The following is a 13,830-nucleotide window of genomic DNA, read 5'->3' as shown; positions in this document are numbered from 1 at the left end:
ACCGACACGGGTTCCTTACAGGGCACACAGGTCTTTATAGCACCTACATTTACCGATAAGATAAAATCTAACATATTTTACAATCCTCGACGCATGTGTACCAACTGTTGGCGACTTGGTCGGGGTAAAATTATTCGATATTTTGAATTAATATAACAAAAAGATATGTAGTGTTATACAAAGAAATACTTTCAAAAAATAATTTGTTTATTTGTTTTTCAAACATGAATATATACAAATATATACTTTTCCTACACAAAATACTAAAAACATTGGAAGACATATATAACAATCACCTATTATTTAATAGGATGCTGTTAAAAGTTTTTTTTACTGATTTTCTAAATCTGTATTCCATAAAACGTGAGATTTTAATGTATGAATTTTAACACAATTTCAGATCTATAACGCTGTTTTTCATTATTTACGTCTAAGCAAACAAAACCAGTTTTCAAAGCTATTATGGCTGAAAGCATCTGACGATCAATCTAGATATAGTGTAACCTCACCAGATAACAGTTATCTCCCCCTTACCTCATGTCAATATGCTTACTTGCTTGGTTGATAATAACTTGTGGGTATGACAAGAATTTTTACCATTCAAATTTTCAGAGAATATTTTAATTTATCACAATACATTGTATTTCTGTAAATGCAGGATATTTTTTCTCCTTGTTTTCCTCCACATTTACCGGGGTAGGTAGAAAATACCAAAAGTGACCATCAGTTTAGCAAACTTTAATGATGAACTTTTTTTCTTTTCTTAAAATGTTGTTGAAGTAACCACATCAAGCGATCTTAATATGAACATGATAAATTCAATCTCATCATGATTTCTGTGGATCATAGACCAGAATATATAAGGGTAACTTTTTATACAGAACAAATACCAAGTGATAACTTTTAAAATGTAAAAATAATGATTATAATTTATACCCAATGTCAATGATTTCACTTGGTGATTTTATTTGTGCTGGACCATTTTTCAGAAAACAGTCAATATGTTCACCATCTACATCCCTCATATGTCCTCAATCAAGTCAGTAAAGGATATAAGCCTCAAACTGTCTATTATGTAAAATATTGGACAGTATTCGGCGCTACGCGCCTCAAACTGTCTAATATTTCACATAATAGACAGTTTGGGGCTTATATCTTACTTAAAACACGCAACCTCTTTCGTTGATATTGGACAGTTTCAATATCTGTTCAGTATGTGCAATCAACCTAGAAGGCTATTGATACGATAAAGGACAGTTTTGTCCTTTAGCATACTTTGCATGCTTTTGTACAAGTGCATGCATTACAGGCGTGTGAAATATGCCCGAGTAGAATTTAGTCTCATTTGAATAATGTCGTCCAACAGTCCCTGTGCAGTACATTTTGAACATCAGCATTCAGTATTGAAATGGATTAAATTCAAATAATGTGATTGATTTATTGAAGAAAGTGATTACAGTATATTTCTGGGGTTTTATCTGTAAGAGTATGAATTGAAAGAATTAAACCACATAACTAAAGTGAGAAATACAAGATTTCAACACCACGTCCAAAATATTTTCATTAAAGATATATCACAGCTTTATATCTGGGATTGTACACGAATATCTCAAGGGATGATACGAAAGAAATTTTGTGCACATAAATTGTGGGGAAAACGCAAGATTTCAACTGCGCTTAACTCCAAAGTGTTTTTGCCAAAATAACGAATTCAAAGGAAATTAACATTAATGCTGGAAATGTGTCTCTCAGTAAAGTGTTTNGGGGGGGGAAGGAATTGATATGGATCTCGTGAGGGTGACTAGATCAAGTGGGGTAGACTATATAATTTCTTACCTGGTGTACATGGTGTTTTCATATTTAAACTTGTTAGACACATTGTAGTACATAAAAAGTATGATACTTTTACAGAGTTTAAATTCAAATTAACTTCATTAAGAAACTTAGGATCGGATATATATGCTCCATTCTAGTCATGTCGTCAACCCAAGGTCACATAGGACAAATTATAAAACGTGGCACACTAAACTGATGATATGTTAAGAATACAGACAACTATAACTACCAACTAAATTAAACAATAAGATATCACAATATGATAAGACCAGCCCATGCTAACTTTTGGGAAGACGGTTTGGTAACTATCGTTGTTATACTGTAAACGTACAAATTTTTAGAAGTATTCCAATTTTAGTACTCTTTGTACTTTAAACTTTGTGTTAAATTATGATTGCTCTAATTGAAAGTTTGTGTAAATAGGTTTCTATTGCATGAACTGTAAGCCCCAATTTATTAATGTGCTGATCTATTGAAACTTGATAATGCGCGAAAAGGACTAGGGGCGTTAATGGTCATTTCCTGCCTCATCGGGGATTAAGAACAGTTGTTATAATCGTAATCTGGAATAAATGAAGTAAACAAATATGAAATTTCAAATTCATTCGATAACTGGTGTAGGCGATAGGGCATTACAAAGAGAGACATAAACCCACATTTTCATAATAAAATGCGTGAATATCGTGTGTTATGCGCTATTTGATTGCAAATTGGCCATTTGTAAGGAAATTACCAATAAATACTCTTTAACTTTAAAAAAAAACACCTGCATGCACCAAACCAAATAAATATTCGAAATGTTTGAACATTGTCATACAGTGTTCATTCGTAAAAAAGGGAATTTTAGCTTGTCACATGCATAGGCTTTCATGTCTGCATGCTAACTGTCCTAAACACCCATATTTTGGCTATTTCTGCACAGCATCGCAAATTTGTTGCTATTGTAGGGCATCTTTTCATTCACATTGGGGAAAATCTGCTTTAAGAAAGATAGCCCCAATTAAACAATATGACATTTATAACAGAATTTGGTAAATAAATTCAAGCTGACAAGTTAACCTGTGATGAGGCACTTTTGATAACCACTGGATTTATATGCGAGAGATTCGTCAAATCACATCTAGGCTGTTACATTTTAATTTGCCAGGTCCCTCCAAACTCTAAATCTCTCAATATCTTCTATCCTCGCGATTTCTTTCTCTTACTTTTTAGCGTATAACATATACTCAACAAACTAATCTGGATGTCGCTCCGTTTTGGTTATTTCCACAGTACTCATGTCAAAACCTAAAAATAGACAAGACGTTTTATACCACAATGTTTGGCCCGGCATATGTAATTCTTACTTCCGATTGAAGTTGCTCGGCGTTGGAATTATAGCGTTATGTTATGTACTGTGCTAAATCATGTTGTTTTTATGAAGAAAAAAAATATATTCGTTAATTTTGAACTAAAACGTGTTGTCTGTCTATAAGGAATAGCTTTGACCATTTCTCACTCGTGATTGATGTACATTTAAAGGTTATCATAACTATTGCTTAAGTAGTAAACAGATTGAGTATGAATAAGTACAAAAATATTGCATGGAACATCTAAATAATGTGGATCCCATGCAAAAAGGTTTTTTTCAACATCTTGTGAGGTAAAATTGAATAAAACAATATGAGCAACTGTTCCAAAACATCTGCTTTTCCCCCTTTTTTCCTTCCTACTCGTTCGTTTCGTTAGTGTCTCCTTAGGTATTTCTGGTTATCCCGGTGTCAGTATAATGTAACTAAAGTTGAGTGTCTTGCTATTCATTAAAGTGGCCCAATCTTTTTAGACGCCATCTTTATACGACATGATGTGAAAGTGACAGAACAGACAGACATACAGGCAGACGGACAAACAACAAAAACGATCAAGAAATATAAACGTTAAAGGAAAGACATACAACTATAGCAATATAACTTTCCATGTTAAAATTGAGTCAAGTACGATCAATAAATGTTATAACTCAAGTAAGTCTGTCATATTGTTCATTTTTTATAAATCATAAATCACACAAAACAAGAGAATAAACTGATTGGTATTTCTGTCTTCCCTATGATCGCATTAAGTGAGTGATTAACGTCTGAGATACGTGTTTTGTGTGGGGACTGGTAAGCAAGTCCAGAGACCAATGCTACTGGAGAAGAAATCCGGAAAACGTTGTTGTACCGCTTTTGCCTCTTATGTAAGTTCCAGAATAAGTTACACCTACTCGGATCCAAACTTCGTCTCCTTGGTCCAGATGCACCACCACGGATCCTGTCCCACCTGTGCTGTACTCCGAGTCTCCAGAGAACGCAGTCCCAATAACGACACCGTTGTTGACTAGTTCCGGGAACATATAACGACGACTAACGTGCACGGTCCACGAAAACGCATACACGCCCGCATGTGTACATGTGAAAGTACCCGTGTTTCCACTGTAAGAGCCCCCAAGATTAGTTATCACACGGTCGAAATGTATTTCCATAAGATGAACCACCGAGGAGTAATCATGAGAAAGAAAAGCATAAAATGCCACCATACCTTCATTGTTCGGGGAAACACGTTTTATAATCCCTTGGTTACTTGTTTCCAACGTTGGACTTGCTAACTCAGAATTTCTGGGATTGAGTCCAACACTTCTCGTTTTCCTAACTTCATGTCACCTTTTGGGAAAATCAACAGACAAAACTCCAGACAATGTTCGAAAACGATATTCTGTCTTAACGTCTTGATCACTCCGATACAGCTACCGTCACTGGTTCCTTACAGGGCACACACAGGTCTTCATAGCACCTACGTTTACCGATAAGATAAAAACATATGCCATGTTACAATCCTGGACGCATGTGTACCAACTGTTGGTAAAATGCATAGTAAAATTATTCAATATTTTGAATTAATATAATAACAAGAGGCCCAAGGGCCTTAGCGGTCACCTGAGTTATATCATAGGTACTGGTAGCTTAATTTTATTGTTTAGATGTGATGTGGAAATCAGCATGTAAACTAAGTGAAATACAATACTTGTCATGTCATTAAAGGATAAGAATTTTAAAATATTTGTAAATGTTCCTTTTGGGGCCCCGCTCTAACCCCTGGGGATGGGGCAGGAATTCCAAGTTTACAATGTGATATCGTCATCCACCAAAGATGATTCTGACCAAGTAAAAATATTTTCCAACAGAAAACTGTCAAAATATACCCAAAAGTGTTGTTTCCCTATATAAACTATAGTAAACTTTACCCCCTCCCCGAGGGAGAAAGGATAGCTCGAGGGTCCTGAAATTTACAATTTAAATAAAGCCCCTGATGATCTTTCCATCCATGCAGAGAAAATGACTGTAATTTAGGGCTCTGAGTCAGGAGAAGAAGATTTTTGAAAAATTGGTTAAATTTCCCTTTGGGGCCCCGCCCTGGCCCCTAGGGTTGGGGTAGGAATCCCAATTTTACAATTTAAAACCATCTTCCTTCAAGGATAATTCTCACCAAGTAAGAATAATTTCCAACAGAAAATTGTCAAAATATACCAAAAAGTGTTGTTTCCCTATATAAACTAAAGTTAACTTTACCCCCTTCCCAAGGGAGAACGGAAAGCTCGGGGGTCCTGAAATTGACAATTTAAATAAAGCCCCTTAAGATCTTTCCATCCATGCAGAGAAAATGACTGTTATACCTCTGAGTCTGGAGAAGAAGATTTTTGAAATATTGGCTAATTTTCCCTATTGGGCCCCGCCCTGGCCCCTAGGGTTGGGGTAGGAATTCCAATTTTACAATTTAAAACCATCTTCTTTCAGAGATAAATCTCACCAAGTCAGAATAATTTCCAACAAAAAATTGTCAAAATATACCCAAAAGTGTTGTTTCCCTATATAAACTATAGTAAACTTTTCCCCCTCCCCAAGGGAGAACGGAAAGCTGGGGGGTCCTGAAATTACCAGTTTTAATAAAGCCCCTGACGATCTTTCCATCCATGCAGAAAAAATGACTGTAATACCTCTGAGGCTGGAGATGAAGATTTTTGAAATATTGGCTAATTTTCCCTTTTGGGCCCCGCCCTGGCCCCCAGGGTTAGGGTAGGGATCCCAATTTTACAATTTAAAACCATCCTCCTCCTCCAAGGATAATTCTCACAAAGTAAAAATAATTTCCAACAGAAAATTGTCAAAATATACCCAAAAGTGTTGTTTCCCTATATAAACTATAGTAAACTTTTCCCCCTCCCCAAGGGATAACGGAAAGCTGGGGGGTCCTGAAATTACCAGTTTTAATAAAGCCCCTGACGATCTTTCCATCCATGCAGAAAAAATGACTGTAATACCTCTGAGGCTGGCGATGAAGATTTTTGAAATATTGGCTAATTTTCCCTTTTGGGCCCCGCCCTGGCCCCCAGGGTTGGGGTAGGGATCCCAATTTTACAATTTAAAACCATCCTCCTCCTCCAAGGATAATTCTCACAAAGTAAAAATAATTTCCAACAGAAAATTGTCAAAATATACCCAAAAGTGTTGTTTCCCTATATAAACTATAGTAAACTTTCCCCCCTCCCCAAGGGAGAACGGATAGCTCGGGGGTCCTGAAATTTCCAATGTAAATAAAGCCCCCGATTATCTTTCCATCCATGCAGTGAAAATGACTGGAATACCTCTGAGTCAGGAGAAGAAGATTTTAGAAAAATTGGTTAATTTTTCCCTTTTGGGCCCCGCCCTGGCCCCCAGAGTTAGGGTAGGGATCCCAATTTTACAATTTAAAACCATCCTCCTCCTCCAAGGATAATTCTCACAAAGTAAAAATAATTTCCAACAGAAAATTGTCAAAATATACCCAAAAGTGTTGTTTCCCTATATAAACTATAGTAAATTTTACCCCCTCCCCAAGGGAGAACGGATAGCTCGGGGGGCCTGAAATTTACAATTTAAATAAGCCCCTGATTATCTTTCCATCCATGCAGAGAAAATGACTGTAATACCTCTGAGTCAGGAGAAGAAGATTTTAGAAAAATTGGTTAATTTTTCCCTTTTGGGCCCCGCCCTGGCCCCTAGGGTTGGGGTAGGAATCCCAATTTTACAATTTGGTAGCCTCATCTACCAAGGATGATTTTGACCAAGTTTGAAAAATTTCCATCCACTGGTTCTTGAGAAGAAGTTGATAATGTAAAAAGTTTACGCACGACGCACGACGCACGACGCACGACGGACGACGACGGACGGAAAGTGATTGGAATAGGTCACTTGAGCAAAGCTCAGGTGACCTAAAAAGATATGTAGTGTTATACAAACAAACACTTTCCTTTTTTATTTTTTTATTTGTTTTTCAAACATGAATATATACAAATACAAACTTTTCCTACTCCAAATACTAAAAACATTGGAAGACATGTATAACAATCACCTATTATTTTACAGGATACTGTTAAAACTTTTTTACTGATTTACCAAATCTGTATTCCATAAAGCGTGAGATTTTAATGTATGAATTTTAACACAATTGCAGATCTATAATGCTATTTTTCATTATTTACGTCTAAGCATACAAAACCAGTTTTCAATGCCATTATGAGTGAAAACATCTGACGATTAATCTCTCGCTAGATATAGTGTAACCTCACAAGATGTCAGTTATCTCCCCCTTACCACATGTCAATGTGCTTACTTGCTTGGTTGATAATAATATGTGGGTATTACAAGAATTTTCACCAATCCAATTTTCAAAGAATATCGTAATACATGTATATCACAATTCATTGTATATTTGGAAATGCAGGGTACATCTACAGCATCTGACCCCAATCAAGTCATCGTAGATATATATGTTTTTATTCAGTGGTACAGAATTGAAATATGCCTACCAAAAGCCTTAAAATAGAATTAATAAATGAACATATAGTATGTAACATATCATACAATCTTTGCTAAATAATAATTTCAGAAAATGTATCAAGTCTTTTGGTAACTATGGATTAAAACATGACCAAAACCCAAGGGCAGATAATAAATACTAAAAATTTACATATTCATGGCACAAAACAATGGCACAATGTAACCAATATATATACATTGTATAACCACAATTGTTATAACAATACTGAAAATGCTATTGGCAAAATCGTTGGCTAAATTAAAACAATACAAATGCTTGAATTCAAATCATGAAAGTTGGCCAAGGGGTCAATTTCATTTGACCAGATCTGATCAGCTCTTTACCCTATTGCAGAAAATACACATATCTAGTTCCTTTCCAGCAAAACATATTTTAGATTTAAAAACTGTGTTATTCGATCAAATTGTACTGAAAAGGCTGTAATTGTGATATCACATCAATACAAATGTTGAATATTATTGTAAGTGATCGAGAATCTATGCTTAGTATTCCGTTATTGGTAAAAAATGATAAAAGTATTTTTAAACAGGATCCTTGATGTTGATCTCTTGAGTATAACATTTGATCACCGAGTCTGATCAATCTATTAGGTTCCAAATTCATCACATACCTCTTAATATCATAATTTTATAGCAATTTGACATAGAAAATGTGATATAAAGTGAAAATTTACATCAACAGGCTTTGCTTTCATAAACATGATTTATTGAATGAAACAAATTATCATGTTTCCCTACGACAAAGGGAAAAAATATGTTATGATATCTAAAAAGAACAATAAAAAACATTAAAATTATCAGGACTGCTTGCAGCTTAAATCTACCAAAGAAGCTCAGAGAAGGAATAAACAGAGCTCTTGAAGGATTTACTATTTCGGTACATTTATTTATTTATAAAGTTATAAAATATTTGTAATTATACAATTGTGTCTACATTATAGATATTTTTATATATTTTTGTTTGAAGAACACAAAAAGAAACAAGAAAAGTCATTGTTTGCAAAGTACAGATTCATTTATATTTGATTAATTTAGAATGTTCACCATTTTGCCATTTGGAAGTCGCCAACAGTTGTTGTGTATACATATATCAAAGACTGCCATGTGTAATATATGTTCGTTTTTTTTTTTATCTTATCAGTAAGAGACTTGTATGTGTCCTGTAATAAACCAGTGACGGCAGCATTATCAGACTGATCAAGACCCCACGCAAGGATATCGTTTCCGAACATTTTCTGGAGTTTTGTCCATTTTGTTTTCTTTTTCTATTTAAAAAGCAAACATGATTTTGGTATAACGGTGGTTGCGTTCTATCTTATCCCTATAATATGGGGAAGAGAATCAAGATCAGGGTGGTGATACTCTAAAAGTCCATAGCATAGCAATATTGTACTTAAAATTAAGGTTGTGCGAAACAGCAAAAAACTCGACTTCTTGATGATCTTGAGAAACAGCGACACATGTTCTGCCCTTACAAACAGAACAGGCGAGGATAAGATAAACATAAGTGACATTTAGCCCGCGTTTCTCTAGCCCTGACACTAGACTTACACATTTTGACAGACCAGACATATATCTGTGTCAACAAGAATCCACGTACCTTTCTGGAACATCATATTTTGTTATACGTTTTAGGGGTGTTGATTTGAAGATTTAATTTGTAAATAATTTGCTGTAGTTTCATATGTTTTTGAGTCTTAATACCGGTTTGATTGTCACTTCAGTTATTATATATTTACAAATACTTTACTATAGTTTCAAATGTTTTTTGTCTAGCGAGTGCGCTTATCCCCGGTAGAATATTATGTAATTTATTATTTCACAAAGTATTTATTTAAGGATTAAAATGTATGTTGACGAGGCGGAATATTTGGATTGTTCGTGAACGTCCTGTAACCAAAGTTTATACGACACATTCGGATTAATATTGAACAAGTTCTTACATTTCCATGTCAGTATGTATACCAATCGGTGCTTATCGACAAAATCGATGATTATTTGTATAGATTTTTGAAGAGTTTTGTGTAAATGCATACGACACATGTGAAATGTTTGATTTGATTTCGGATCTAAATAGATGCCTTTACATGGATGGAACGAACGTTTCAGTAATAAATGGAGGTAAGAACAAGGAATGCGTTCTTTTTACTTTTTAATTCATTCAACAAATGCATTTTATCGGTCGTTTCTGTTCTGTTGCCTACTAGCCTTATCAGCGGTATTGCGCTATGAGGCGAGCTTGCGATAGAATCATGATCAATCGTGTTAAGCTCCTCCCATCGCACTTAAGCCACGCCCCGTTTCTAACAAAAACAATATGGTGTCAAGCTCGCCTCATAGCGAAATCCCGCTGATAAGGCTAGTAGACAACAGAACAGAAACGACCGATGAAATGCGTTGGTTGAATGAATTAAAAGAACACATTCCTTGTTCTTACCCCCATATATAACTGAAACGTTCCTCTATCCGTGTGAAGGCATCTATTTAGATCCGAAATCAAATCAAACATTTCACATGTGTCTTATGCACTGACACAAAACTTTTCACAAATCTATAAAAATAATCATCGATTTTGTCGATAAACACCGATTGGTATGCATACTGACATGGAAATGTAGGAACTTGGTCAATATTAATCCGAATGTGTCGTATAAACTTTCGTAACAGGACGTTCACGAACAATCCATATATTCCGCCTCGTCAACATACAGGTCGAGCGCTCGCCAGTATGGGCGGGGCTAAATGACCGATTTTTGAAAGTTTCTTTCCGATTGGTCAGTCCGCTGCAGAATGACACGTCGCCAGTTCAGGTCACAATGTACTTTTGTACAAGGAAATACAATGTTTTTAAACATATTAGCGTAGTATATTTGTTAAGGTGTGTTAGAATGGGGATAGTACGTTGTTTTTCGTGTCTTTACTGGCGATTAGAACATGAAATTGGGTTGAAACTCTCGACCTATCGGTCTCGAGTTCAAACCCAAGTTTCATGTTCTAATCGCCAGTATAGCCATTCAAAACAACGTACTACCCCCTAATTAGTACTCTTGTAATTATGTTGACATGCTTAAAATATCACACACGCCAATTCACAGCGTGTGTAACATAGGTCGTAGCATCCACTACATTGTGTGTGTATATACGCCAAACAGGGAGCTTGGCATCCGTGTCTTACAGACACATTTCGATATTTTAAAAAACAAAATGTCATTGTAAAATATAACATAATTGATGCAAGGTTCCTTGCTTCCGGGACCTGATAACAGAATTCAGCAGTTTCAAGCACTTCAGTCATATGCTCAGAGAACTACATGGCCCTTGGCCTTTTGTTAACATATCCTTTAGATGTTTCCGAGTGGATTTAACTGCGAGAGAATTACTAAATTCACATCTAGGCTGTTATATAAAAAATGTGATGACGTTTTATACTACAATGTTTGGCTCGGCATTTGTAATTCTTTCTTCTGATTGAAGTTGCTCGGCGTTGAAATTTTGCGTAATACTATGTTTTGTGCTAAAATCTTTTGTTTTTATTAGAAATGAATAAATATTCGTTAACTTTGAACTAAAACGTGTTGTCTGTCAATTATACGGACTAGCTTTGACCATTTCTCTCGCTCACGATTGATGTACAAAAGTGCACATTCTACGGTATATATAACTAAAGAAGATATCGCATAGGACTTCGTATTTGTGTGGACCCATGAAAAATGTTATATATTTATGATCTGTTTTCATCTTCTTATAAGGTAACATTAAAGAAACCAATATGAGATACTGTTCCAATGGTAATATTTTGAACCTCCTTTTTCTGTTCTTTCCGTCCTACTCGTTCTTTTGGTAGTGTCTCCCTGGGTATTTCTGGTTATCCCGGTATCAGTATAACGTGACTACAGTGGAGTGTCATGATACTCTTTAAAGCGGCCCAATCATTTTTGGACAACATATCTTTATACGATATGATTTGACAGTAGTAACAGAACAGAAAAGACAGACACACAAACAACATAAAGAGACAAAGAAATATCATTCTGATCAAATAGAGACATACCACTGTAGCAATCTAACTTTCCGTGTTAAAAATCAATCAAGTACGATCAGTTAATGGTATACGCTTTTATAAGAATAAAACAATGAATCTGTTATATTGTTAAACTTTTTATCAACCACACAAAACAAGAGAACATATTGCGTCTTCCCTACACTTACATGTGCGTGATGAACGTCTGAGATACGTGTTTTATGTGGCTACTGGTAAGTAAGTCGATATATCACTGCTACTGGAGAAGAAATCCAGAGAATGTTGTTGTATGCCTATCGGCGTAAATGTAACTTCCAGGATTATGGTAATTTACTCGGACCCAAACCTCATCTGCTTGGTCCAGTTGCACAACCACGGATCCTCCTCCGATTCCGCTGTACTGGGAATCTCCAGAGAACGCACTCCCAATCACGTTACCGTTTTTTACCAGTTCCGTGTACATATACCGAGAATTCACGTGTACTGTCCACGAGAACACATACACGCCCGCATGTGTACACGTGAAAGTACCCGTGTTTCCACTTTAAGAACCCCCAATATTAGTGATCACACGGTCGAAACGCATTTCCATAAGATCAGACAATTGGGATATAGTGTGTGTTAGAACAGCATAAAATGCCACCATACCTTGATTGTTCGGGGAAACACGTTTTTTAATGCTTTGGTTACTTGTTTCCAACGTTGGACTTGGTAACTCGGAATTTCTGGGATGGAGTCCAACACTTCTCGTTTTCCTAACGCTAGGCACGCGTCTTCCATCAGCCATATGTGTTGTACTGTTGGTAAACGAGTTAAAGGGCAATTTCTGACGGGGGTCAAAGTTTCTACGAGGTTCCTGTTTATTAGGGTAGGTTAAACGACGTTGATCACCAACTGTGTCGTTCTTCTCCATGTCAGCAATACGGCGTTGAAAAACACGTTGTTGTTTCTCAAGGTCACCAATACGTTGCTGATCATCTTGTCGCTTTTTCTCAAGGTCATCTATGGTTTGATTGTCCTCATCTCTTTTGTTTACAAGGTCAGAAATACGGCTGCGATCAATTTGTTGTTGTTTCTCAAGGTCGGCAATACGTCTCTGGTCAATTTGCTGCCATTTTGCAAGATCATCGATGCGTAGTGCGTCTTCATTGCGCAGATGTTCTACAGTAGATAACCTTAACTGTAAGTCTAGTATTGCTTTGCTATGGACTTGTAGCGTATCGCCACCCTGGTTCAGTATCTGTCCCCATACTATTGGGGCAAGACATAACGACATCACCGTTATACTTAACTTCATGTCTCCTTTTTGGGAAAATCAACAGACAACACTCCAGACAATGTTCGGAAACGATATTCTGTCTTAACGTCTTGATCACTCCGATACTGCTACCGTCACTGGTTCCTTACAGGGCACACAGGTCTTTATAGCACCTACGTTTACCGATAAGATAAAAAAAACTAACATATGCCATGTTACAATCCTCGACGCATGTCTACCAACTGTTGGCGACTTTTTTCAAAGTAAAATGATTCGATATTTTGAATTAATGTAATAAAAAGACATGTAGTGCTATACAAACAAATACTTTCATTTTTATATTTTTATTTGTTTTTCAAACATGAATATATACAAATACAACCCTTTCCTACACAAAATACTAAAAACATTGGAAGACATATATAACAATCACCTACTATTTTACAGGATACTGTTTAAAGTGTATTACTGATTTTGCAAATCTATATTCCATAAAGCGTGAGATTTTAATGTATGAATTTTAACACAATTTCAGATCTATAATGCTATTTTTCATTATTTACGTCTAAGCAAACAAAACCAGTTTTCAATGCTATTATGAGTGAAAACATCTGACGATTAATCTCTCGCTAGATATAGTGTAACCTCACCAAATAACAGTTATCTCCCCATTACCACATGTCAATGTGCTTACTTGCTTGGTTGATAATAATATGTGGGTATTAAAAGAATTTTAACCAATCCAATTTTCAAAGAATATTGTAATACATGTATATCACAATTGATTGTATTTCTGGAAATGCAGGGTAATCCCCCCCTCCCCC

General features: G+C 35.8%; 1 protein-coding gene across 1 annotated transcript; it reads right to left on the bottom strand.

Annotated features, from left to right (window-relative positions):
- Positions 1–12,191: 12,191 nt before the first annotated feature.
- On the bottom strand, positions 12,192–13,149 carry LOC110452909. The gene has a single exon (XM_021501655.1). The coding sequence runs from the start codon at positions 13,043–13,045 to the stop codon at positions 12,293–12,295; it is 753 nt and encodes a 250-aa protein (XP_021357330.1). The 5' UTR covers positions 13,046–13,149; the 3' UTR covers positions 12,192–12,292.
- Positions 13,150–13,830: the final 681 nt, after the last annotated feature.

Source organism: Mizuhopecten yessoensis, unplaced genomic scaffold (assembly GCF_002113885.1).
Source record: "Mizuhopecten yessoensis strain PY_sf001 unplaced genomic scaffold, ASM211388v2 scaffold6971, whole genome shotgun sequence".
NCBI classification, from domain to species: Eukaryota; Metazoa; Mollusca; class Bivalvia; order Pectinida; family Pectinidae; genus Mizuhopecten; species Mizuhopecten yessoensis.
The sequence above is the reverse complement of the archived record's forward strand: the minus strand, read 5'-3'. Positions and strand labels throughout refer to the sequence as shown.

Coding starts and splice junctions, on each gene's coding strand:
- LOC110452909 (XM_021501655.1), bottom strand. CDS start 13,045: ATGAAGTTAAGTATAACGGTGATGTCGTTATGTCTTGCCCCAATAGTA.